At 35.3% G+C, this 27,294-nt stretch overlaps 9 protein-coding genes across 11 annotated transcripts in view; 6 read left to right on the top strand and 3 right to left on the bottom strand.

Moving 5' to 3' along the window:
• Positions 1-3,472, top strand: part of LOC113491868 — a 34,550-nt gene extending 31,078 nt beyond the window's left edge. The window contains exon 5 of the mRNA XM_026869057.1: positions 24-3,472. Within this exon, the coding sequence (XP_026724858.1) occupies positions 24-1,151 (1,128 nt within the window). The 3' untranslated portion in view covers positions 1,152-3,472. The remainder of the gene's footprint in view (positions 1-23) is intronic.
• Positions 3,473-3,582: 110 nt separating this feature from the next.
• Positions 3,583-6,123, bottom strand: LOC113491869 (glucose-induced degradation protein 4 homolog). The gene is made up of 4 exons (XM_026869058.1): positions 5,689-6,123; positions 5,287-5,454; positions 4,982-5,214; positions 3,583-4,365 (listed from the first exon to the last, which is right to left on the bottom strand). The coding sequence occupies exons 1-4, from the start codon at positions 5,833-5,835 to the stop codon at positions 4,302-4,304; spliced, it is 612 nt and encodes a 203-aa protein (XP_026724859.1). The 5' UTR covers positions 5,836-6,123; the 3' UTR covers positions 3,583-4,301.
• A 522-nt stretch (positions 6,124-6,645) lies between these two features.
• Positions 6,646-11,246, top strand: LOC113491871 (serine/threonine-protein kinase N). The gene is made up of 2 exons (XM_026869060.1): positions 6,646-8,207; positions 9,031-11,246. The coding sequence occupies exons 1-2, from the start codon at positions 6,901-6,903 to the stop codon at positions 10,853-10,855; spliced, it is 3,132 nt and encodes a 1,043-aa protein (XP_026724861.1). The 5' UTR covers positions 6,646-6,900; the 3' UTR covers positions 10,856-11,246.
• A 51-nt stretch (positions 11,247-11,297) lies between these two features.
• LOC113491879 (BTB/POZ domain-containing protein KCTD5) lies at positions 11,298-12,767 on the bottom strand. The gene is made up of 2 exons (XM_026869074.1): positions 12,510-12,767; positions 11,298-12,426 (listed from the first exon to the last, which is right to left on the bottom strand). Exons 1-2 carry the CDS (start codon positions 12,759-12,761, stop codon positions 11,974-11,976), a joined length of 705 nt encoding a protein of 234 aa, XP_026724875.1. The 5' UTR covers positions 12,762-12,767; the 3' UTR covers positions 11,298-11,973.
• Positions 12,768-13,039: 272 nt separating this feature from the next.
• LOC113491872 (uncharacterized protein KIAA1522) lies at positions 13,040-18,340 on the top strand. 3 transcript variants are annotated; one of them, XM_026869062.1, is made up of 14 exons: positions 13,040-13,490; positions 13,654-14,026; positions 14,350-14,514; positions 14,744-14,899; positions 15,110-15,234; positions 15,547-15,673; positions 15,824-15,938; positions 16,513-16,557; positions 16,651-16,725; positions 16,810-16,898; positions 16,991-17,053; positions 17,302-17,489; positions 17,593-17,715; positions 17,797-18,340. In XM_026869062.1, exons 1-14 carry the CDS (start codon positions 13,251-13,253, stop codon positions 17,947-17,949), a joined length of 2,037 nt encoding a protein of 678 aa, XP_026724863.1. In that variant the 5' UTR covers positions 13,040-13,250; the 3' UTR covers positions 17,950-18,340. The 3 variants fall into 3 exon arrangements, with proteins under 3 accessions (XP_026724863.1, XP_026724864.1, XP_026724862.1); XM_026869063.1 differs by having other exon boundaries at positions 16,531-16,557; XM_026869061.1 differs by lacking the exon at positions 16,991-17,053 and having other exon boundaries at positions 16,531-16,725.
• Positions 18,341-18,947: 607 nt separating this feature from the next.
• On the top strand, positions 18,948-21,054 carry LOC113491881 (28S ribosomal protein S23, mitochondrial). Its single transcript, XM_026869076.1, has 3 exons — positions 18,948-19,075; positions 20,427-20,591; positions 20,697-21,054. Exons 1-3 carry the CDS (start codon positions 19,032-19,034, stop codon positions 20,959-20,961), a joined length of 474 nt encoding a protein of 157 aa, XP_026724877.1. The 5' UTR covers positions 18,948-19,031; the 3' UTR covers positions 20,962-21,054.
• Positions 19,082-20,274, top strand: LOC113491880. The gene is made up of 3 exons (XM_026869075.1): positions 19,082-19,577; positions 19,677-19,877; positions 19,974-20,274. Exons 1-3 carry the CDS (start codon positions 19,309-19,311, stop codon positions 20,137-20,139), a joined length of 636 nt encoding a protein of 211 aa, XP_026724876.1. The 5' UTR covers positions 19,082-19,308; the 3' UTR covers positions 20,140-20,274.
• Positions 21,055-22,045: 991 nt separating the features above from the next.
• Positions 22,046-23,567, top strand: LOC113491882. The gene is made up of 3 exons (XM_026869077.1): positions 22,046-22,178; positions 22,530-22,613; positions 23,149-23,567. Exons 1-3 carry the CDS (start codon positions 22,133-22,135, stop codon positions 23,304-23,306), a joined length of 288 nt encoding a protein of 95 aa, XP_026724878.1. The 5' UTR covers positions 22,046-22,132; the 3' UTR covers positions 23,307-23,567.
• LOC113491875 (splicing factor U2AF 50 kDa subunit) lies at positions 23,553-27,029 on the bottom strand. Its single transcript, XM_026869069.1, has 8 exons — positions 26,914-27,029; positions 26,243-26,836; positions 25,896-25,978; positions 24,530-24,652; positions 24,362-24,449; positions 24,124-24,277; positions 23,924-24,008; positions 23,553-23,832 (listed from the first exon to the last, which is right to left on the bottom strand). Exons 1-8 carry the CDS (start codon positions 26,927-26,929, stop codon positions 23,701-23,703), a joined length of 1,275 nt encoding a protein of 424 aa, XP_026724870.1. The 5' UTR covers positions 26,930-27,029; the 3' UTR covers positions 23,553-23,700.
• Positions 27,030-27,294: the final 265 nt, after the last annotated feature.

A 27,294-nucleotide genomic window follows, 5' to 3' on the forward strand; every position in this document is an offset into this window, starting at 1 on the left:
TCATACAAAATTACTTATTTCAGGCTCAAGAGCTGCAGCCGAACTACGTAAAGATTGACAAAAAAGACGAGACTAAAACAAATGGCGACGCTAGCATTGAAGCTGAACTAGAATTGTTAAAACTTCAAAATTCACTTCAAAACGACACAGCTACAGTCGATGGTTCCTACATGGTAAACCAAAATGTTTTGACTAACGCGCATCATCCAGATAAACCTAAGCGTGACAGCCCTGTCGCTAATATAACTGAAATAGAATCAGTAAATAATAATACCGACGAAGGACAAAAGGAATTAGTTTTTGGACACGTTAATATTGACCCCATTCTTTTCAATACACAAAACCAGACTGTGACAGATAATCAAGAAAATAGTAAGGAATCTATCTTAACTGAGATTGAGAATATTGCGACGAATATTGCTGAAGCCAATACGGCAATTCAAAATATAACAAAATCTGAAACTAAGAATGAAACAGATGCGTCCAACGCATCTCCACAAATGTTGAAAAAAGACGGTGATCAGAGCAAGCTAAGTCCCGAGAACGACTATTCCGACATTGGAGAAGCGATTAAACTCATAAGTAGATATGCTGACGTTACTACTGACGACAATTATACCAAAGAACAAAACAAACATGTACTGAAAGACGACAGCATTTTGGGCACCCGTACTAAACTTCAATATCGTCGCAATAAACCAAAAGATCAGGATATGGAAGCTATGTCTGCCCATGCTCCCCTAGATGTGGCTATTAATAACAAAGCTCCAGCGCATATTTACCCCAAATATGATGTGTTTTATCGCTATCCTTGGCAAAGTCAGCACTCTCCAACACCGCCACCGGATTATCCGTTCCGTTATCTGCAAGATTATTGGCCTGGCCGTAACCAAGTGGGCGGTGTATACAACTCACATGAGAACCCTCGGCGTCACCATCATTCTTATCCCCATAACTTCCGGCTTCACGGCTATCCCCATGCAAGTTACGCAGGCGTAGCAGCAGCATACCCCGACCAACTGAAGGGATACATCCGTCGTATGGTCCAACACCATGCTAACCCGATGCGATCTCACACGAACAACCAGGACCTCTACAGTCTCCTCGGCCTGAGACATTGGTTTAGCAGTGAAGGAACTTCAAAAAGATAGCTTTCACACAGCTATGTTAGACAATTCGATGTTACCCGACGACGTATAATGGAAGCTATGGGGAAAATGATTATTGCCCTTATGTAGACTAAACATCTTATTACAATTACGATTAATAGGCACAACCCTAATAACAAATATCGTAGCTACTTAGCATGTGCAAGTCAAAGTTATTTAAAATAATTTTTATTCTCTCTTATTCCGTTCAGGCATTTCTGTCCATAGCTTTCAATATATTAGCCTATTTATTTCAAAGCCAAATATTACAGTCATAATTAAGTTATTATATTTTTGTTAGAAGTTTTAAGTTCTGTAAATATCTTCTAATTTAAGTGTTTTATTTTGCTACTGATAAATTGTTCACATAGTATTATTGTTGTTTTATATTATGTTGATGTAAATTGTTCTAATGATGATAATTATCAATTTATATTTATTTGATGTATATTTTTATATAATTTTTTCGTTGTGAATGTATTGTCTTTAGATGTTTGCTGTTTGTAGTAGGTATCGCAAAATATAAGTATTATTATTTATACATATTTGTTTGTTTAGGTATACTGATTAATTGGCACGGGCTTGCCAGCAATTTTCTCAAGAAGCTATTCCTTTCTATTGATACTTGTAACCCAACTCAATGTTTTGTGTTTATGATGTGTGTAGATATAGCTAGTAGGTGTTTGTTCGTATTTTTAGTTTCAAACAATTTAAATGCAAAATCGGACACTTAAAACCCACCAAAACATGTACTCCGCAAAATGCAACGTTCTGTATGTAACTATCTATATTATATACCTTCTTAACTAAGTGTATACTTGCCACTTTAGTAATTTAAGTTTATATAAATTCTTCTTCTCGATACCGCAAGATGTTATTTTACATGCTAAATATAAGTGAAAGGCTTTATTCGAGAGTACTTGCATTTCAAAATACATTCACATTTTTGTGCTTTCGTAACTCAAGGGCTGAATACCTACATTACCGAACTATTTACATATTATTACACAATAACGATCCCACCAAAGCTTAGTTTAAGTATTTAGTTTTTCGTCGCATTATAACTTACTATGTATATGAAACTTTCTAGAAAGTAGATGAATTAAATGTATTTTTATAATCTGATATATTTATGGTTTCGAAATTAAGATAAATATTATTCTGAATAGGCTCAATGATGTGACTCCTAACTTATATTATATCAGTTTTAAAAATTGAACATCACTTTATAACGAGGTGCAACTTTGTAAATTTTAAGTTACGAAAAATGAATTTTAGTGATAAAGGTACAAAATAATATTTCTTTTTAAAGAATTAGCAATTTAGATCTGTTTTTACATCCCTGGGGTTGTGCTGCTTAGCCAATCATGTTTTAGGCAAGTCTCCAATTACCTTCAAGTAATGTATTTGTGATTTAATTCATATCTGTTCACTACTACAAAAATATACATATCCTCTATAAATATATAATTCCCTCAATTTATTAGTTAAGGAAAATAATTATATTTGCCATTATCTCTTCTATTTTTGTGTCATGTTTATGCATGTAGGTTTTGCAACTTTGAGCCTAATACGCGTTTAGATTATATAGAGACAGAAGTAAGTTTACCACAAGTTTTTTTCAATCTCCAACAAAAGTTGGGGAAGAACTATTCAGTAGCACTTTAAGGATGATTAAGAGGTTCATGTTTTTTATTGTACTCATGGACTCTTTGCTTTAGCTAAACACAAGTTCTAGATACTGAATAGTATATGTACATCATAAAATCCACAAAAACAAGAAATCCTTATTGTGATAAACTTCTTCTGTATTAAAGCCTCATATACATTTTATAAAAACTCCAGTGTATTTTTTTAAATATATTTTGGTTAGCTGTATTTCTAACCCTCAAGCTAACCAAATAATCTGTGTAGTATGTATCATTAAAAAGTACAAAAACGGCCTGAATTCATATATTTTAAATCGAAAAAAAACTTAAATATAAAAATACTTTTATGAAATTAAAAATTGGCTTTATTAAAAACGCCTGTTTTTGTACTATGCAAAAAGTTTATTTTAATGCATATAATATGTCTACTTGTTCCAAGATTTACGTATATATTAAATCTTAAAAATATCAAATGGACTATTGTACAAATATTATAAGATTTTAGTCAATAGAATATTGATCATCAAAATGTCTTGAAAATTATATAAAATCTAAGAAAATTTGCTTATTCACTGGATGATGATATTTGATGAATATTTATAACTATAAATTTATCAATGCCAGTATTTTATTGTAAATAGTAAATGTGTTACATTAAAACTGAAATCAAATTGACGATCGCATTTTTATTTGTCGTAAAGGGCAAATTGGTATGTCTTGTTTTATAACATTAATTTTATTTGCAAAGGAAGGTTAGTAGCGTAGCTAAAAGAAAAAGAAGAAGGTTTACTGTATGTGTTTTATTGAAAAAAAATATTCAATTTTATCAATAACATTGATAATAGTTCCTACTAGGTGGTGCCAAATGATATATTAACTTGTTCAGTAAAACGAGATTCCCTGTACTTGCACATACTCCAATAAACATGAAGTAAGGTAACTATAACTGACTATTGTACATAAAACTCATAACAAAACCGATGATCATTTAAAAATAGCAACAACAACTTACATGCAAGTTATTTGTACAAAATATCACAATAATAATACATAGTATTATTAAGAAACTTAACATGTCATATAATTACAATTAACATTTATGTTTATAAGTTTTAAAAACACAAACAATGTGTGAACTAGGGGTGGCTAACATAAAGATATCAGCAACTGAGCTCCTATTTGTTATCTGCTTAATTTTATGAAGTAATAACACTTCTTCTCTGACTATTCTACAATTGTAGCGCCTCGACACTGAAGTATGTGCAAAAACAGAATATAACACAATGTTGTTCATGAATCATGTGTAAAATTACATTTCTGAATTATTTTGTTCTGAATGTTCTATTATTAGCCCTGACATCTTTATCTTAAATTACTGAATAAATACAACATTGGAAATCTTTACACATTTTGGATACTGACTGAAGTTAAGACTTAATGAACAAGTAAGTACTAGCGGACACAAAAGTACCAATCCAAATTTTTAAGTTTTCACATGGCGATTTCATCTAAACTCATAAATTTGGATGCTGTGTTCCGGTACATGACTTAAAGTCAAAGACTGATACCTGAAAATCAACACAAAATTCACTAGTTATTCTCAAATTGCCAAAATGCACAAAGTCAATTTATATCCTCTATCTATTTTAATTGCATACACATGAGCAATGGCAGAGAGCCAGCATGAGTTTCTAGAAATTATGACTAAAAGACAAATTTGTACACTTGAGGCATCCAGTAACAATTTGTTTGGGTTCTTTAAATTGCCATCATCAAATATTTTAAAAATAGCAAGAAATGGCAAGCTATAAACATTTATACATGTTTCACTATTATGACACAATAAAGGAAATATACACACACTAACATATCACTGACAGATCCTACAGAAAACAAAAACTCAGACTAATGAAACAATATTTTTACACCAAATGTAATTAAAACTTAACAAAAGCAAAGAAATAAGTCTTTGACTATATTAACTCTGAAATAAGACCCACAGACACCAACAATCAAATAATTAATTGCAATAAATAATAATTAACTATTATTTTTTATTATGTATGATTGTTGTGGCAAATGGGCCCATCTATTAGTCATAAAATAAGAGAAGTTTTATATAAAAAAAAATCCCTTAAATTCTAATTGACATAAGACCATAAATAAATAAATAAAAACACTCACCATTCTGAACTCCTGTGATAATAATAACCTTCTATAGTGGCAGCAGACTTATGGAAGCATATATAGTAAAAACCAGCAAAAGAAGCACCATTTATATCCTTTATTGTATGATCTGGCACTAAAAAGTGTTCTTTCCACCTCATAAATACATAGTCAGCCTTTGCAAGAGAGTCATAGTCAAATGAATCTGAATTGAATGTCTTTAAATATGGTACAAACAAATCAAATTTACTCTGTAACAAAATATGTTTGTTAAGTATTAAAGTAATTAATATTTTTTGTAGGAAATAGAATAAGTTACTTACCCAATGTTTTCTGTCAACATCCTCATCTGCATCCCACTTTCTTGTGAGAAAGGGATACTTAGCTGATATAATTTCTCCATCGAAAAAGGTTGTTAGGGTTGGAAACTCCTCTGTTAACCCTTTTATTTTTAAATACCCACAAAGGTATGAGTTTTCTTCATCTACATGCTGTAAATATAACGTAAAAATAAATTTCTTATCATAGTTGTTTATTATACAACTATGTCACGTAATTTCTCCAATAAACATCATAAGTTGCACTTGTGTCTCATTCTGTTAGCCACGACGTGTCTCAACAGTAAGATAAGTACAATAGCACACTGAAAACTAATAAGCAAACTTATAAATTATACTGAATATTCTAAGTTTATCAATATTGCGTACTTTGTTTTTGTTACTAACCTGTAAAACCACTTCGACCTCATAAGAGTTACCTTTGCTTTTTTGGTGCCCTTGGAATTTAGAGCCGTTATAAAGCAATGACTTTGTTACCCCAGGCTGTTTTGAGTTAGCTGGAGGCGGTGGAGTTATATCAACTTTAACTGGCATTATTTTTCCATTAAAACGAATGACCAAGCTTTCGTAAGTGTGACAGATGATAGGTGTTCTTTCTTTCAACAACTGGCGCCTCGTTTTGACAGAGTCAGATAGTCCTTTTTCCAGTAAATTCTATGAATTAAAATGGAATCTATATGCAATTATAATCTCAAATATAACAAAAACGAAAACATGAACTGCTGTGTAATAAAAGTAAACGGTTATACTAGCAGATTTTACATAAAAAGGAAGTGAAAGTTTTAAGTAGGCTTTCGGAACTCGGTAACAGATAAAAAATATCCATTTGGCAACTCGTGACACTGACAGCGCAATGCACGCAGATTTTCGTAATTTTCGGCAATATTTTTGTATTGTTATTTTGTATTCTTATAGAATAAAATATTTATTTTTATTGAGACAAAACTAAATTGGAAATACTTAAACAGCCAAATATTTATATAACTATGATTACGTTTAGATAATCTAAAAATTGTAGCACATGCTCAAGGATCATGAATGAATAGAATTGAAAATTTATAAATAGAAAATAGGCAAGACAACAGTCAGTAGTAACAAACAAAAATCAAAATATTTGAAACTAGTGTGTCTAGTGTAAATTGAGTTAGTTATGCACCTAGTTAATACGACACATATCTATTCATATTTTGAAACCTCTGTTTCTTAAGGAAAATTAAGATATAAAATTGTTCCCATATCTTTACGCACTTCCTTTTGATTTTAATAATTATGATCCAAGAGATACTAAAGCTAAACAGGGGCCAAGCTTGTTGATGGTATACTATAAATCATCATATGTTGTCTATGGTATAATGGTAGGGTTTCATCGTTTCGTTGGTTTCGTTGAACGATTCACTTGTATAGATTGTTTTGTTTTGTGATTAATTTAATAAAAACGATCAAATCATACATTTTATCATGATTTCGTTTAAAATATCGAGCGTGGTTCCCATTGAGAAACGTTATAAGTCAATCTACGTTTTGTGATCTTTAAGCAATAGTAGTGATATTTTCCCACATAATTATGGTTAACTGACGTTAGACTGTGCATCCTCAATTATGGCAGAGCCAGGTTATTACCACAGTGATTATGTTCGACACCCAGTTCTCCAGGAGCTCGGTGTCAAGTATGGTATTAAAACGGAGTGTATTCCAGAAATAGCTTTGCCGTCTAAGTTGGAAGAGCTCAAGGATGTCATACGTAGAGAAATACGTAAAGAACTTAAAATAAAAGAGGGTGCTGAGAAATTACGCGAGGTGGCTACTGATAGAAGATCGCTCTCAGATGTCGCCAACATCGTGAAAAAGGCCAATATCAAGCTCAATGAACTCAAATCGGACTTACAAGAACTGGAGTCTCAGCTCCTACTGTCTCGCGGCCAGTCCACTCCTACCTCACCCGAGGACCTTTCTTACGATGAAGAGATTATTCTCGCTTCTGAAGCAGCCCAACAACAAAGGCAACTTGGTGAAGCTACGACAGACCGCAAACTGGCATCACTTGAAAAACAGCTAAACATAGAGCTGAAAGTGAAACAGGGTGCCGAAAATATGATACAAAGTATCAGCAGCAGCAACCAATCCAGGGACAAGAAGCTACTTGCTGAAGCTCACCAAATGCTAGCTGACTCTAAAGACAAAATTGAATATTTAAAGTTACGTATTTCTAAGCTGAGTAAACAACAAAGAGGTGACACTGCAGGTGCAAATGGAGATGGAAAGAGTTCTGATATAAGTGGAGTAGCTGCACTGTTGGATGAAAGAATTGCTGAACTCCGAAACCGATTAAGAATTGAGGCAGCTGTTGTGGAGGGGTCTAAGAATGCCATAAGACTATTACAGAGTGACAAGAAAGTAACTGACAAAAAAGCTTTGCAAGAAGCTCAAACAAGCCTTTTAGAATCATCACAAAAGTTGGATTTGTTACGCAGGTCTCTGGACATGCGTAGACAGGAGCTTCCTTCTGAGAGTCCTGCATTTATAGAATTAGGACATGAGTTACGTAGTACAGGATCTAGCCCTGGATATGTGAGCTTATCAGGTGGTAGTGGCTCTCGCGCTCAGTTTCTATCTCCTGCACCTTTGATCAGTCCTTGTGTCCAAGTCACTGGCACATTAGAAGTAAGATTGATGGGTTGTCAAGATTTGCTAGAAGATGTGCCCGGCAGAACCCGTCGTGATCCTATGGCCAGCCCTTCAGATTTGAAGTCATTTGTTAAGGGAGTTACAATACGTAATTCAATGAAGTACACATACAGCATAAAGGAAGACACAAGTAATGAAATAATGGCTGTTTTAAAACTAGACAACCATAATGTTGCTCAGACCAGTTGGAGGCCATGCTCACAACAAGCATGGGATCAAAGGTGAGTTCTGAAATTGTAACTTATAAATCAAGACCAATGTGTCACCAACAATATTTTAGAATTATTATGTTGCATGACTGTTGTGATACTAAATCTTATATAACAAATCAGAAACCAATTAATTGAATATATCTTTGTATCACAACTTCCTTGTATGACAATCTCAATAATTCCTTGCTGTTACTCATATCTTATCTACTTGCTGTTCATATATTTACCGTGTGACTAAAAGTTGTAGTTCTCAACAAACATGGCCCTAATCTGCCAGTTAACATGAATTACCATATAACTATATTTTGTTATAGATTTGTTATCTTTATGGTTAAATAGTATAACCCTGTTTTATAGTTTTTGAGGCTAATCTGAAGAGGAAAATAAATAAAAAACCTTTTGTTGCAAAAAATAATTTAATATAAAATTTATATAAAAAATATGACTTAATTATTAAAGTATTCAATAACTGGAAAAGCCTATTGATAAATTCGCCACCCTTTTACACAAATTAGTGGGAGAAGTCCTTGCAGTAGTGTAGGCTTTAACCTGCAATCTGAAATGCAATAATAATATGAGACACATCTTAAATGAGGTGTCATGACACATGAGCTTTAGTCATTTATATTATGGTACTTGTTGTTGTACCAATGGTATAAGCATATTATTATGCTTTAAGTAGACTCATCAAATCTGAGAGCACATTGCCAATTTTGATTGCTATTACATGAATTTGACATCAAAGCATTGTTTCAATTTAGTACAACATAAAGTGGTTTATGACTATAAGCTGTAAGAATGTCAATTAACATATAATAACTAAATGTTTCAGATTCACCATAAAACTGGATAAATCAAGAGAACTGGAAATTGGCATCCACTGGAAGGATTGGCGTGGGCTTTGTGCTGTTAAAGTGTTAAGATTGGAAGAATTTATCGACGATATTCGACACGGAATGGCGTTGGAGCTTGAACCTCAAGGTCTTCTCTTTGCAGAAATTAAGTTCTTAAATCCGATTATTTCAAGAAAACCCAAACTACAACGTCAAAGGAAAATTATCAAGCAACAAGGCAAGAATATACCTAGGCCTTCATATGGCGAAATGCACATTCCAGCTGTTGTGCTAGGCAGGCTCTTAAAACGCTCTTCTCCCTCAATTCAAAACATTCAAACTGCTCATATGAATCAATCTCAGCAACATAGCTTTGAATCTGCATCCATTGATAACAGAGAAATTGAAAATCCTAATATAACTTTAGGAGGTATGGCAGGAATAAGACCATTGGGTCTTCCTTCCACACCTGTCACACCTCAACTGCCAACCACCCCCCCTACTCAGCCAACTTTGCCATTTCAACCTCCTCCTAATGTTTCTACTTTGAGAATGGAGAAAGAACTCCAAGAAGCATTTGCATTTTTAGAAGATTCTTATACAAGGGATAATTATGTCACAAAAGAACCTCAAACACCATCTTGTGATACACCTTTAGTGGAGTATCCACCTTCACCATCCCCCAAATTGGTTTTAGAATTTCCTAGCAATGAAGACCAAATTGTTGAAGTTACTAGTAACATGAGAATTTCCTCTTCTCGTTCGTCATCAGTAATAGATACTATGGGGAAGGAACAGGATTCCAGAAGGCAATCTGGAGACATGTCTATGGAAAGTTTCAGATTATTGAGTGTCCTAGGCAGAGGGCACTTTGGCAAAGTAATTCTTGCTCAATACAGACCCACTAATGAATATTTTGCAATAAAAGCTTTAAAAAAAGGTGATATCATAGCCAGAGATGAAGTAGATTCTTTGCTGTCTGAAAAGAGGATCTTTGAGGTGGCAAATGCCATCAGACATCCATTTTTGGTTAATTTATTTGCATGTTTCCAAACCGAACAACATGTATGTTTTGTGATGGAATATGCAGCAGGGGGTGATCTGATGATGCACATTCATGCTGATGTGTTCACTGAACCTAGGGCAGTTTTTTATGCAGCTTGTGTAGTATTAGGCCTACAGTATTTACATGAAAATAATATTATATATAGAGATTTAAAGTTAGACAACTTACTTTTAGACACTGAGGGGTATGTTAAGATAGCTGATTTTGGTCTTTGCAAAGAAGGTATGGGATGGGGCGATCGCACTGGTACATTTTGCGGTACCCCAGAATTTCTTGCCCCTGAAGTTTTAACTGAAACTTCATATACTCGAGCTGTAGATTGGTGGGGACTTGGCGTTCTCATATTCGAAATGTTGGTTGGCGAGTCGCCCTTCCCCGGAGAAGACGAAGGCGAAGTGTTTGATTCCATTGTTAATGATGAAGTTCGTTATCCTAGAACATTGTCTTTAGAAGCCATTGCCCTTATGCGTCGCTTGTTAAGAAAGAATCCTGAGCGACGTTTAGGCTCTTCTGAAAGGGACGCAGAGGATGTTAAGAAACAAGCTTTCTTCCGTAATGTTAATTGGGAACAACTACTTTTACGTAAAGTAAAGCCACCATTTGTGCCAACAATAAATAATTTAGAAGATGTGAGCAACTTTGATAGTGAATTCACGTCTGAGGCAGCAGTGTTGACGCCACCCAAAGAACCCCGCCCGCTCTCTGCCACAGATCATAAGTTGTTCCATGACTTTACGTACATGGCAGATTGGTGCTAGACTAGTTTTCTTTCAACCAATTTAAAGTTAGTTTATAATTTCATGATATTAATAGACAACTATAAACCCCCATTGCCTTACAAAGTGTGTGAAGATTTCTGTATTTTGATAATAACACTGTTATCTATACAAAGGAGTATCTAATAATGTAGATTCTCTTGTTAACTTGTATTTAATGCAGTTAAATGCAATATTTTATAATAAGCTGTATAATTTAATGTTCTTACATAGTGCTAATGTTTATTTTTTTAAAATGACGTGTTATAGATTTATATATTGTGTAGTTATGAAATTAACTTAGATACTAATAATAATGTTAAGTGAAGGCGTGTCAAATCATATTACGTTTTCAGTCAATTGTATTCAGTAAAATAAAGGTATCACCAACATACATCTTTATTTATCTACAACATGAGTATTTTTGAAAAATAAAACAACTGAATTTTAATTGTAACTTCTAATATTACATTTGGTAAAAATGAGCATAATATCTGGAATTGATTATTGATTCGAGGGACATTTTATATTTACAAAATGTGGTTTTATAGTCTGCTGGACTGTACGAAAATATGAGAGAATCATAAAAACCTTTAATAAGAACTCATACATTGGTCCATATCTATTTAACACAGCTTTCTCTCTATTCAGAATGCACTTAAATTAGAATTTTGGTATACATACATTTGACTGCAGCAAAACTTTTACAATTCTAATACTAATTTATTCATGTCTCAACTGCCAGATGCAGTATTACATGTGTGATGAATCTATAAGTAGATTAAACATTATTTACAATGATTTATAAAACCATTTTGCTACAGTCATTTGTATTGTCACCAAAAGCAAGCTGTCAAAAGATTAAATCATCTTTAAGTTTATTCTATTCAAATTTTCACACTTTACACCAATTGAGTATTTCCCTAATAATTATAATTACTGAAGTAGAAGACCAAGATACAGATACCACTCAACAATAAACAGTTATTGCAGGACTCTAAACAAGTTTTACATAGTACAGAAATAAAAAGAAGTATATAGACTGTTTACACTCTAAAAATATGTACACATTTCCACACACAGAGCTGACAGTCTCAAAAAATATTAAATACAAGTTAAGTTCACATTCGGGAACCTTTTTGTTGAAGCACCTTAGCACGGTCTGTTGGTTCTATATCATTGCTATTGAGAGAACTGCCACACTCTCTGCTGACAACACAAAGAAACTCAGCATGTTCATCATTTCCGTAATTATACTGAGACCCAATATTTATCAGCTGTTCAAATTTCCACCCATCAGACATAGTGGACACCATTTGTGTGAGTTCTTCCTCATGAAATTGTAGCACTCTGTACACATGCTTTTTGGAATCTTTTAGGGGCCTCCTTTCTCTTAAACATATTCTTTCCTTAACTAATCTTATAAGTTCGGTTATATTATAAAACTCAGCTTCTTCAAGCACACCCTCTTCGGCGATATCATTATTAATAACCAGTTTACCGTGACGGAGATAATTAAGGACTGGTGAGAAGTAAGTAGGATCTCTGTCTATTAAATATGCGCCAGTTTCATCCTGAAACAAACAATGCATCTTCGTAGTAACAAATAAAGCAGTTCTCATTTACATACAAAAAGACAATAAGAAATTTAACAAACCCTGTCTGAAATCAAATCGCTGTCTTCTTGTACTAATCGATATAAAAATGAATTAGGGTCTCTAGATAACGTTGTTTTCGTAGTCAAAAAATATGTTCCGCCAACGTTAAGTTTAACCCACTGTTTACTGCTCCGCCTTTCATTGTTGAATTTCTGTATATTTTCGTCCAAAAAATCACCGTCACCAACTCGCTCCGCCATGGCGTACCATAAACAAAACAAACAACTTTTTGTTTCTTCATTCATGCTCATTTCTTTTGACGCGAGCGTGGAATATGGTTTATTGAACTGTCACCCTATATATATACATTTAAGAACTTTGATTTTCGCATATTTATCTACATCAAGTGACCATTTTGTCGTATTCTCTTGACGTAATAATTTGCGATTTTTAAAGATTACAGTATTGCGATTAGTCCGGTAAAGGCGGTAAAGTTAATGGTTCGAGAATTAACTATATAGAAATAAAATTTAGCTCTATGGTTACTAATTTACTCGCTGCAAAGTAATGTTCACTGATTGGATTAAGTACACGAGCTACTTTTTTCATCTGTTCTTCCCTGTTTCGACTTTCGTTTGCTGTTGACTTGTTTGTGTCAGTCACACTAAGTCACTAATATTGTTGGTGGTTTTACGAGATTTCTTGCACATATTGTTAAGTGAAAGAGTTTGAGTAATTATTACTATCTAAAACAGTTGAATTATCTTATAATGTCTATTTGATACGGCGAAAGTGCCACAATGAGTAGCAATTTAGATAATGATAGATCAATTGCTGGTAAAATGCATCCCATAGATTTAGCGCCTCAAAAAATTACTATCGTCAAAAGTGTCACTAATTCGGAAATGAAAATGGCCCACTTGATTTCGGGTCAACCGAAAACAACAGGTTCAAGTCAGCTTGTAACCCACGCCAGCCCTGGGACGGGCTTGATGCGTCCAGGGCTTGCGCAAATTATTTCCTCTAATGTCGTTTCTCAGGTAAGTTCGTTTGTTTAATTGTTTGACGATGAATAACATGGAATTTTTTTCCATGTTGTTCTTATTCTAATTTGCGAGAAATATCTCAATAATAAAATAAACAATATTCTTATTGCTATCAAAGATCAATTTTATTTAATCTTTGATATTTTTCTAATTCTAGCCTCAAATGATCATAAGTGGATCACCAATACTACAGGGAACTCAAATTGTGAGTCAAGGTTCTCAAATTATTGGTCAGAATACCCAGATCATGTCACAATCCCAGCTACTTACCCCAGGGCCTATCATCAGTCCTGGCACACAGATTATAAGTCAAGGGACCCAGTTGTCTGCTCAAGTGTCAAGTTCCAGTAACATTGTGTCAGGGAATGTTCAGGCTAGTGGGGCCTCTGCTGTGAGTAGCACACAGGTACTGAATGTTGGTGGGCAACTTGTGAGCGGAGCTGGGAACCTGGTTGTAAACTCATCTGTGCGCACACTGCCACCTACAGTGAGGGTGCTACCACCATTACCACATCATAATACAAGACCAGGTAAATATTCTGAATTTCTCTGATCTTCTGAATAGCAATAAAACATGGTATTATTTTGACTAACAGCAATAATTATTCATTTTTATGAATTTAAGTTAAACCTAGTTTAACTCTTATTTATCAAATTATGTACTTGAAGTTTTGCAATTGTCTCTTCCTTTGTATTTTCAACTGTTAACAAGCAATTTAGATGTTTGTCTCTTTTGCTCAGTTAATTCCCAACATAGTACAGAACTTCAAATCAATATAATTACTTATGTTAATCTAAAAATACACAAGTATAGATGTAAAATGGTATGTTTAAATGTAAACTGTGCTTACAGCTGTGTTGTCTAGTGTCAATGTGAGCAGTACCAGTGGGGTGCTGGTCAGCAAAGGTGTTGGTGTTGGAGTCACCAGCCATGTCCCTCGGGGACTTGCTGCTGGTGCATCCTTGGCCGTCAGACCTGTGACTCCAGCTGCTAGTTCTCAGGGAGCCGTGGCACAAGGTGTGTTGTGTTTTGTTGCTAATATCAACTATAAAATTTATCTTACTTTTATTTATGGATGAATGATAGAAATACTAATAAAATGTGAATGTTGAAAATGCAAATTTTATATAGAAATTACCTCGGATTATGTTATTGTTCAATCTACAACAGGAAGCTTTGCTTTCTATTACAGTATATTTGCTGAACGAAATAATGTTATTTGACATTTTTTTTTAATACCAATCAGGCGGGGCGTGGTCGAGTAACGCTCGCGGTCCTCGAAGCACGCTAGTGTACGGCCAGAGGAACACCCGCGCGCCCGCGCCCGCAGCGCAACCCCCGCAGGCACCTCAGCAAACACATCCTACTATTGTTACACTGCCTTCTACTTCTGTGCTTACATGTAAGTAAATTGTACTACCACATCTACCACTAGGAAGACAGCATAAAGTTATTTATTTATATTTATAAAAACGTCATTTTAGAATGAATTATCATTCACAGCTTTGAAACAGTATGAAAACAGTAAGTTTTCAATGGGAGTTTTAATTTTCGCACGTATATTTGTTTGTCTTAAACCTTAAGTCATAGTTACATCTTAATATAATTATAGCAAGCGGTGTTATTTCTGGAGCGGGACGAGGAGCTCCGCAACGTGCGCCCACACCGACGCCTACTGCGGCCACTACCGCGCCGCGACCGCTTCCATTACTGCAGAGAAACTACCAGCCCGCCAAGGTGAGCTGAAACTAGAAGAGACTGTTAATTCAATTTCATAGTAATGTTAATATTAAATAACTTCTTTTTAATTATCATTAGAGCAAATTACCGGCAATTAGTGGCAGTAGGCAGTGGCCAAGCCAAACGAAGCTGTCCTATGACTGAGATTCTAAAGAAGCACACCATTAGAATTAGAACCATACTATAATCTACCAGACCAAAAAAATATTTCGAAAAGGCCCAGACTGCCAAAGTGATGGACAGCTACTAAAGTATATAACATTAATATTTTTATGTGAGTGTGTTAATAATGTGTGACCGTGTGGGCAGGTGGTAGGCGTGGCGAGCGTGGGCGTGCGCGGCGTGGTGGGCAACAGCGCGCCCGCGCAGCTGTACTACGAGGTGCCGCGCCCCGCGCCGTACTCGCACCAGCCGCAGCAGCAGCCGCAAGCACAACGTAAGCATACTCTGCAACTTTAAAGGGGAAACCTCATTTTTATTTGGTGGTACTTACACAAATAAATGATTTAATATTGAAGCAATATTCGTTAAATGAGTACTTGCAACGCGTTTAATTTTTATTTTACTTACTTTCTTTTCTTTGCAGTGACCGTCGTGAACACTGTTTCTGTGTCGCCTGAAACTCGCTTGCCCACAACATCTGTCACAACTCAACAGATTTTACCGAGACCATCTATACTCAGGAAAAGAGAATTTGATGGGTAAGTCATAATCACTCTGGCATTCATTTATAATTTAATACCATTTATCTTAGAAAACTTGTAACAAAGGTACTCGTATTTCTCAGAAAATGTAATTTGCAAAAAATTGTAATACATTTTGCAAAAAACGTTTAATCTTTAATTTAAGACCTGGTTATGTGAAGTCAGCTAAAAAACAATCGAAAAGGAGTATTGTATTTACTAATCTGCACACTATTTATAATTAATCAGTAAATACTGGATTTGCTTATCTAAAATAAAATATGTTACACTCTTAGCTGCAATAAAATTTTCCACACTAAAGTTACGTCTGCCAGTGACTGTAGTTCTACATCCGAACTGTTGTCACGTTGTCACGCGCTAGTGAGCGCTTGACTAATTGATCGACGTGGTCAATCAAAGAGCTTCAGCAAAAGGTGCATTGATATTTACATTTAAAAGCTTCGGCTTATTTTTGTTACCGTTTGTGAGACACCCACGGCAGTACTTTACTTTTGAAATAGCATTTTGCTTTATTTGAGAAGTATCTTGTAAGTGTGAGGGAGCGTGTACTTATACGTTTTGTATATTATAGGTGTGATGATCCCCGCAGGTCGCCGGGCAAGGCGGGCGGCGCCTACGCGCGCGGCTGCGGCGCGGGCTGGGAGGACGTGGCGGCGTGCGGCGGCTGCGGCTCCAACGGGTCCACCACCATCAGCGCGTCCTCCTCGCCCGCGCCCGACACCGAGCCCGAGCCCGCGCGCCTCGACCTCGACCTCAGCCCCCGCAAGAAGCCCAGGAAGCAGATGTGAGACACTATTATTTCTATGCTATTGTCAACGAGAGATATGTGGTCAGTCCTGTCCATCTTTATTCTCAATTTTTGTCGTAGATTAAGCAGCGAAGTGAGGCAATGCGACTACCAAGGAGAAGAGCCGCCGCCTACACCGCCGCCTGTGACATTCAACCCTCCTCCTAAACGTACGTATATCTCTTACATATGTAGACATAATAATATGTATTTCAAAGTGAAGTATTCGAAAAAGTTCTGAAAAACAACGTTTCCGATGCAGATGTCGAAGAAAAAGCAAAATGGAAGAAAAGGATTAAGAAGACCGTCCCTACTGCAAAAAAGGGTTAGATATTTTCGTATGAATATGCAGTTGACTGTGACAATTGGCAGTAATACAAAAAACGTAATACAATTATTACACAATTGATTTTGGTGATGCTTTTTTGTTGGTAAATTTCAAGAAGTGTGGATGACGTTTCACCATATTCATCGGTTAGATAATTTCAAAATTGAGTCAGTATTAGATGTTGTCCTAGCATTGACGCATCGGTGTCAGAGTGCCGTGTAGTATAGAGTTGTCCCGCCCGCCAGGCCCGCTGCTGAGCTCGTCGTACGTGTGCGGCTGGCGCAGCACGGCGCTGCACTTCACGCGGCCGGCCGACGTGCGGCGCCGCGAGCCGCGCGCGCGCGACATCGTGGCCATCGCCAGCCAGAAGCACGTGCTCACCTCCGCCGAGGGCTGGAAGGTGCACCATCTCACCGCGCAGATGGATGATCTGGTAACGCGCTATCATGCCTGCATTGTGCATTATTTATAAAATAAATGTTACCGATGATATCTTGCACATTACGAACATTTAACTTATGCTTATATTGTTTTAGATGTCCCTGGAATCTGACGTCGGAGAGCAGCTGGCGAGTCTCCTGCGAGCACTTGAAACAGCGTCAGGACGCGCGCTAACCGCTCTTCAACCTCATTCACACACGTTACTGGAACTGCTTAAGGTTCTTATTTTGTAGAATTAACCCTTGCAAAAAAAATGGAACTCTAACTTAGACGGGACTAAACTAATATTATATTTCTAGGGGAACATTCAACGGAGTAAAATAGTATGCGAAGGCATTCAAGAAGCTCGCGAGGACATACTTCGAGTGTTTACACACCGAAACTTTGTTTCCGATATTTTGACGCGGCAAGCTGACAAGCGCTGCTTCCGAAAGCATCGGTCGCAATCATAGCCCGCGGCCAAGAAACGTGCACACCGGAAATAGACAGTATTTTCTCGTGCATGTTCAACATATATCGGCATTGTCGGCTTACTCAAGTCACTATTTCATTTATAACTTGACGACTGAATAGTATAGCAAGAATAACGCTTTTTTGGTGACTTAAAAGTACCAGAAAAAAGCAAAGTGCATTTGAGTAAGGCTTCAAGATTTGTAGATCACTTCTACTAGAGTATTTAATAAAGGATGATTCTTCCATGAATTATATTGAGGTTCTAAACATGTAAATAGATCTAAGTGTATATTAAGCAATTAAAAATATTTAAGTTGAGAAAAGAATGCCTTGAATGAGTTGTGTTGTTTTGGGACTTAATTTGAAAATATATGATTTATATACACCTAATTCTTGTCAATTTTATGCGTCTTTTACAAAACGCAACACAATGTGAGAAAAGCCTTAATTAAAAAAACAGAACAAGTGTGACTTGGTCTCGCTACTCGCAAGGGGTACAAGTAAATAGGGTAAAGAAACAAGTCGTAGACGATGTGGTAACAAACAAATTTGTGGATACATAGTTACCCTCAAGCTTATTGGTCACCGATCGAAAGGTACAAGGATACATCATCTGCGAAAAAAATATTTAATTATTGACTTATCAATAGTTCGACAACCATATTATTTAACGAGTTGTGTGTGTGTGGATAAAAACCCTATATAAATAAAGAAAAATAAAAAAAAACGATATTGATAGCAAGAACCCATAGGAAATATTTCCAAAAAGAACTTGAAAATTTATAATTGAGTACATAATATGTAGGTAATGAAGTGTCATTACCTATAGTGACTTTTAGAGTGTGTTTACAGAATTTCAGCTGGTTATCTCTAGTTCCGAGATTTTTACCAATTTAAGCTAAATTACTGGACTAATGTAAGAAGCTAGTAAGCCCTTGGGATTTCTGATTGTTATTTTAACTGTCAAAACTCAAGTGTCAATGTCAAATTGAATTGACAATTTGAAAATATTGCAATAACCTCTGAACCTGAGGTGCATTCTTAGAATTATTTATTCCTCTATATAAAAATAAAATAAATAATGGCAAGCAGCAGGTTGGAAAGAATTGGAACAATTTTTACACGGTAACTATAAGCCTCTTTAATTTAACTTGTCTTTAACACACTGTCACAATAAAAGTTTGTCCAAATTTACGATGTTTAAAAAAAAAATTACTTTAGAATACATATTCTTTAATTAAACTTTAACGCGGCAAAAAATAGCGGGAATTATACTCGTTTTTCGGCTGCCCGTCGGTTGTGGAGTGAGTGTACTATTAAATTTAATTCACATAACTCTTTGCACGCTATTTGTAAAAATGGCATCAAAGAAATTAAGCAAAGCAAAGTTTTTATCCGAAGATTTAAACGAATTGCTAAATGAGTCTCAATTTTTAAAAGACTCTCCTACTCCAAAAAAAGGTGCAAAAAGGCAAAGAAATGATTTGACTGAAGAAGAAGGTATTGCCAAACTAATTGGTCACTATCAAAGTAATTCTAAAAAAAAGAAACTAGAAGTGAATGTAGAAGCTTGTAAAGAATCACGCCAGAAAATATTAGATGTTATGAGCCATCAATTAGATACAAGGTAAGTGTCAGCTATTGTACTTATATAAGACAAATGCCTTCAATTATAATTCCTTTTTTACAATTTATAAGTTTTCAAAAACAAACCTTAACTTTCCAGAAAAGAAAGAAGCGACAACCTTCTAAAAAGTTTGTCTGAAGTTATGACTCAGTTGGAAGCAGACTGTAATGCCATGAAAGACAATGAAAAAAAATTAGAACATTTAACAGGAGCTGTTGTTAAGTGCATGCAGCAAGCTACAACAGCTCATAAACAAAAACTTAAAGCCTTAAAGGATATTCACAATTCCTTCAAAAAACAGTAATATATATTTTTTGATTTCTGTGCCTCATGTATCTATTGGTATTTTCTGTTTAAAATCATTGGACTTATTTCTACCGTCTATGTATTTTACAGGTGTGAAGAAATGGAGGCGGATCACAAAGCTGAAACTGACAAACTAGCAGAAGAATTGGAAGATGATATTAAGAAATTGCAACAGAAATTGATATCTGAAACAAAAAGAAGTGGTTGGGAAAATCTTCGCAGGACCATTTTTCATGCTATGCAAAATGATTTTTAATGCTTTTTCAACTTATTTTTTATAAATTACTATTTTCCTAGAGTTTAAATTTAAGCACATAATGTATTTTGGTACAACAAAAACTTGTAGTTAATAAGGTCCAAATGCTGAAAAATAAATGGATTGCCTACAGAATTCTTTTTTTAATTTAAGTATGTTCCTTTACCATAATATTCTTATTCACACCTATTCATTCGTGGATAACTACTCGAAAAATAATTAATTTATATTTTAGAAATGCCCTTCATTTTTCTGTGTAGATAATAATAAAGTTTTGTATATTACAGGGTGGAGGGGCTGCTAACACGGGGTGCAGTGAAGCCCGATGATAGACCATTGTGGTTTGATGTTTACAGAGCTTTCCCTCCTCTTGCTGAACCTAAATTTGCAAAACCTAAACCTGAAATTAAACCTTTAAGACAAATCTTATATCCCGAAGATGCTATCAGAGCGTAAGTATTTAATCTGAAGCCCACTGCATTAATATAGGTTGGCACAGCCCTATAGCTTCACACACTTAGCCGCTGCTACAATTAAATGCGTTATTATGTTTACAGGAAATTTCATTCTAGGGGACATGGTTTGGGTGCAATAAGTTTAGTTAGTCCAAACGAAACCACAACGAAAAGACTTGTTCAACAGTACGAGAAGCTGAAGGCAGATGGTGTATCAGAGGCAGAAATCATAGAAAAATCGGCCACAGCAGTAGGCAGTGAACGTCAACTGGAAGCTAATAAAGTCAAAGTTGCGACAAATAGCACTGATGCAGATACTGCCAAGTTATTGAATGAGGCAGACATTACTAATATTTTTAAAGATTAGTAGTTTTGAAATAGAGCCCAGCCTAGCTTATAGAATTAGAGATAATTATATCTACTTTGTAGAAAAATAAATAAATTTAAATTGTTACCTATCTACTTGTATTTTATTTCTTCATGGTATCTAGAGTTACCTATAATAATATACCTATAAGTTAAGTACCCATATGAGTTTCCAAAAATCAAAGTTTAGTTCTGTCTTCTTGAACGAACTAATCGAAATTATACTAGATCCTATGGCTGAACAAGATGTTATAACGTAAAATCAAAACCCTCGCATATCCTTTATAGCTAAACAGGACTTCAAAAAGCGTACTCGCCCACCTCGAGGATAGCAAGTTCCTTAACACTTAAAAACATAGGTTTACAAACAAAGGTTTTTTATTCCTTTCGATGCTGATTAAAATTTATTCCTTACTAGAGGATTCAGATTATGATGTAGCCCTCGTATTTATTTACGCTAGACATACAGCTTGCGACCACAGGCACACAGCTGCACAGTAAGGTCTGGCCTGTGGATGGCAGGAAGGGCTGCTGTCATCTGATCAGCTATCAGGCTAAGAAGGAGATGGATCTCCTGCGCGTCCGATTTTACAAGATACCTCGACCCCTCGAAAATAATTCAATTGAACAAAGGTAAGCCAGTGTCACTGGCACACTCGACGTGGGTTGAAGGTGGAAGTTTTACTCCGAAAAAAAAGGTTGTAAGACGTACCTATACGTCTCTTTATCATTATTACAGCCTTGTACTTATTCGCTATCTTTGTTTTGGGTAAGGTACTACCATCTAGTAGTGGATACAGGAAATGGTGTTTTATCAGATACTTACAAAAGTACCATGTCTAAGTTACAAGAACTTTACACAATATGTATAGCATGAATCTGTGTACCACAACGCATAAGTTCAGATTACCCTATTTATGCCACTAACTAAACAAAAACAACTGGAATGAGATCCTATTGAGTCATAGGCTACCTATACATATATTTTTGAGCCAATTCTGAGTATGAACCGTGTGTGCCTTACTAATCACACTATCTTATCTAAGCCTGATAAGGCCTCGCGCGAAAGAACACACCTATGCTCCTATGTTTTAGTGTGTCATCAGTTTGGCATTATAACTGTGTTTAAATTCAGTGTCTAAGTGGTGTCCTAATTAATATCAAGTGTTAAAATGGCACAAAGGAAGTCATTTATGTTTTACTTTGCTGTTATTTTAGGTATGTTACTACAATGTGTTTTTGCAAACTGTTTATTTATCAACGATTAGTGCTCGAGAACCTTTGTCAAATATACGCAATATTGGATGTTCTATAATCGGGACAGCAGAATAATAAAGCGCTTCGATTACCAGAGACGTTAAGACCTGCAGGAGGTTCGAGCCTTTAAAATTTTTGAAACTTGTTTTACTACAGCCTAACTAATACGAGTCTTTTTAGATAATGCTCATTCAGTTTGCTGAACATAATGAATAATCTAATTTCCTTTTAAGAATAAAAATAGTTGGTAAGTAGTATTTACGTGCAGTTAGGTATTTTCGCATCTAATTTCTTGCTAATCTTTCCTTCCAGTCGTGTTGAGTACGCTGACTCAAGAATGCGAAGCCAGACGAAAGATTCTCCGAGGACGACGTGTGATGACGCGAACTTATTACCGTAAGCTTTGTGACACATACTTTTGCCATTATTTATATACAATATTCTCTGGAAAACCAGTACAATATGGTAAAACGGGGTGAATAAAGGTGTTTTTTGGAGTGGTTAAAAACAATTTTTATTAGGATTTGGACGGGTAATAAGAAAATAAAAAGATTTAAAACATCAAAAATTCACTCGATTCAAATTTTATCAAAATCAGTCCAGCCGTTTTTATAGTTGTGAATTGCATTGTTTGAAGCTACACTGAAAGTTACAGTTTACTAGCTTATCGGGAAATGTCTCAAATTGAGTTGCAAAGATTCAACCGGAACGACAACCTAACAAACAAGAATAGTGAATGTATATAACCGTGGGAACTCTTATATATAAATTCTCAAGTAGAAAAAGATTTTCATGTTTTCTTCCCTAAGAATTTATCCAATAATTGAGCTGTGGAGGTCAGATTAAACGCGCTCTTACATTTTTTTTTATCTAAGCCAGCGCCTCAGTTATTTTTTGGTAATTTAATAATTTTTATGTTTTAATGTTTCAGATGGTAACGCCGTTCCTGCTTGGGCCATAAGTTTGATGGCTGGCATAGGGATGCTGCTCGTAGGTGGAGTGCTATACGTCATTATGAGGAAAATTGTTTTGTCTTCAGAGACGGGCTCTTTGAATACTTACCAACCAACTTTGCAGCAAGATGTCTAATTGATATTTCATTTATTTTTTATAAGATAATACATTCTCACGTATTTGCCACCTATATGTAATCATAATTTCCATTGTTTTGGAAGAAAGGAGAAAATAAACTATGAATGATTACAAAAGAGATAAATGTATGATGTATATTTAAGAGATTTTTTACAATATAATGATTACTGTACCACCTTATGTTATGTCTTAGTCAAGTTTAGTCGGTATGTGTTGTTCAAATGATTTTGATTTAAATAAAAATTGTTTAAGATATAATTTATTATTATCTTTTATTTCAATATACAATCGAGTTAAAATGGATATATGAAATTCATTATCTAAAATGAACATGTCATTTATGAGATTGTATTAGACAAAGGAATTATATGACGAGAAAAATTAAGTAATATTAGAATTCTCTGCGATGATATTTGTCAGGATCAAAGTAGGAAGTAACGACGACGCGATTGCTGAATTTGCGACCAGTGAGAGTTTGCTGAGCCTTTTGACAATCAGCAATACTGTTAAACTCCACAAACACCTGGGGACAAACAATTTAGGTAATTAAAACAAAGCTGAATATTAAGTATTTCATCATTCATAGTTTTTATAAACAAGTAGCTTTAAGTCACCTTTCCACAACCAGGTACTTCAACTCCTTCTATGGGTCTTGGGATTTCTATACTACGGACGCAGCCATATTTGTTGCATTCCTCTCTGTAAATTACATGAAAACATTAGTAGCCAAAAATAAGTTTATAAATAAAGTACACATTATTTTTTGTTGTTGTAGTTTGCTTTTAAAATGATCAAGATTTAACATAAAACTAACTTGATGTCTTCAAGGATGTCCTCATATTCTTCTTCGTCACGCAGTTCGTCGGGGGTTACCATGTTGAGAAGGCACAATACTTCTGTAGGTGGACCAGCGCCTGCTAACGTTAACCCGGCCACTTGTAGCTGTACCGGAGCTGCGCCAGTCATTGCTGTATAAAGAAAAATAAATCAATAAGTATCTATTGAGGATTACTAAAGTAGTCACTCAGACATTATATTTCGTTAGCCCTTACCTAAGGTTGAGTTCTTAGCACCAATACTAGCTCTTTGTACAATAAGTTTCTTGTCACCCAGTTGCATTCCATTGAGGCCTGCAATCGCCTGTTAAAAAAAATCGTTTATTCATCTATCCAAACCAAAATCAGTGGAAAATATGTAAGAAATTGAATAATTATATTCACCTGATCAGTCATAGAAATATCAACATATTCTGCAAAAGCGTAACCCTTGCTCAATCCGGTAGACGAGTCCTTCACCAAATTGAAAGCTCGGAGTTGTCCGAATGACATCAGCAGTTCTTTTACCTGTTACACACATTATACAATGAGAAAATGAGTTGTTTTCACAAGTCTGCTTTACACTGAATAATTATTTAGGTACATAATTGGTCTATTATGCAGTTGTACTATCATTACACACAATTTTTTAGTGTTCCCGTTACATTTGCTCAGCAAAAGGCAGCAAACATATAAATGAATGTTATCTGACCTGTGTCTAGCCGCATGTTAGAATCAGATGTGAATGGAGGAGACTTGCCTTGAAGTGCCGACGTCTCATTCAAGTACAAGACGTATAGGTGAGAATGAGAGACAACAGTGACACGCGGGCCGCGAATGTGCCAAATCTAAGCTAGGGAGGGGCAGAAAGCAAACTATATCAGTGAGTTGTTTCAGAATATATAGAGCGTGAAGCGCACGCTCATCCCCGCTAGGGTACCTGTGAAAATACCTGAAACGGACCAAAACATAACGCGGCTCACTGCTGGCTCCACCGTAGCCCTGTCAACTGTTGAATCTCGCCCTGAAATGGCTGCGGCACCTAATACTACCTAATGGGAACATCTACGTAGTGTGTGTGCGACTTTCATGGATCACTTGCTTATTATTATTGCTATGAATGACTTACGTATGTTTGGTTTTTTTTTCGTAACACCGAGTGATATCGATAATTTCTTTAAACATGCTTCATGTTTAATAGACCTAAATAGCTAAAAATAATTCGATCTAAGACTCAAAAAAAAAGCGGATTGCTGGTTTAATTCACTTCTAGAGAAATCCTAAGAATCTGTGTGTAAGAAAGAGTACAAGAGGCAGTCGCAGTAAAGACCTGCAAAACATAATTTTGTAAAATCAGTATGAATTGACAAATATAATTGTATCTTTTAATTACATTTTTATAACACTCATGTATCCATGGTGTATTTATGACGTAGTTCTCTAAATATGATGTTCTTTGATCAGTATTCTTGATAATCATAAGGCTGATAAACATAAATAAAGGCAAAGCACATGCTGCACTAAGGCAATGTGAACACTTAAACATATATTAAACTTTATTGAGAACATTTATAAATATCAGCCTTTTGTTGGGTTCTTATAATGCAGTGAAGTATAATACCATGAAACGATTTACAATAACTGTGAAACATTGACTTTGTTCTTCTTAGAAAGGGGAAGCTGGCATTTGAAATAATGTACATTTTTTAACTTGAACTAATCAATGTTACACAGACATATTTACTCTAATGATAAGATAGCATTTACTTACTTGATCCTCATTTAGATAATTGGGCAAACCGCCAATAAATATTTTGTGTGGAGAATCTGGAACTACTGTGCTAATCACACCAGCTGTAAGCAAATAAATCACAATATGTTTAAATAATTTTACTCAAGTTGCAATGGAGAAACATAATAGTCAATTATCAAATTAGTCAACTATAACATTCTTTCTCAGAGGCACTACAATCATTTTAGTCAAAACAAAAAGAAAAGAATGAAAAAAAAAACAAAATTATGCTAGCAATAAATGCTTTTGACATGAAATTCAGCTAAGATTATGAATATGATTACAGTAATTTTTTGTTTTTGTGTAAATCTGAAATAATAGATTACCTGGCACAGTGATGGCTGGATTTTCAGTGCCAGGCATGGGTTGGTAGTCATGTGGCCGTCGAATTTTCAAGCTCTGTCCTTTAAAGTTAATACCATCAAAAGCCATTGCTTGCGTTGTCTCATCTATAGATCTAAATTCAAGGAATGCAAAGTTTTTGTCCAAATTAATTTGGCAAGCTAACACAGGATTTCCAGCTGCTTGTGCTAAGCCAGAGAGGTGCATTTGTTGATTGAAGAACTCCATTGTTTCTTCTTCTGTGACGCCAAATGGTATGTTACCAACATACAATCGACGAGCTTGACGAGTTATTGTGGAGCCCACTACTGGAACAGCTGCCTGGGGTGTGTCAGCGACAATGTTAGCCGGGATTTGTCCGGCAGCCTGCATAGCCTTATATTGTAAAGGCGTAATATGCTCGAAGCCCGGTGGCGGTACATCCCAGTAAAGAGAGGGCTTGCGTCTACGAGATCTTTTACTCTGGTTTTGATTCGCATTAGGTGACCTGGATCTGCTTCTTCTCGGCTTTTCACGACGTTCTCGAGAACGAGATCTAGAACGCCGCCTCTCCCTTGAACGAGACCTGCGTCGGCGATCTGAAATGGGGTTCACATAAAGTTGTACATGGATGAATAAAACATAATTACAGTAATATTTACTAAGTATACAGTACCTTTGTCTTCACCCATTTTATAATATGTATTTCCTTCTTCTGAAAACTCGAATAATTATCACAAGTTTACTCAAGCCAAAGCAAAAATATGTTTCGCAAAATGGCGTCGCTTTAAGGCAAGCAATTTTAAAAACAGTCTGTGAACAAAGCCTTTTTGATTTATTTTAATTGTTAACATTTTTAGAACAAATTATTTATTCAGTTGATAGAAAATGCATATTGGTTTAAATAAACTGAAAAAAAAATGTTTAAATAAATAAATGTTCAGTAGTTTTCTAAATAGTCGTGACGTTAAATTTATTTGCCAAAAGGCACAGTTCTTACTATAAAAAAACGAATATGTCAATGCAACGTCAATAAAAGGTTCCCAAGCGAAATATA

This window comes from Trichoplusia ni, chromosome 3 (genome assembly GCF_003590095.1).
Source record: "Trichoplusia ni isolate ovarian cell line Hi5 chromosome 3, tn1, whole genome shotgun sequence".
Classification (NCBI taxonomy): Eukaryota; Metazoa; Arthropoda; class Insecta; order Lepidoptera; family Noctuidae; genus Trichoplusia; species Trichoplusia ni.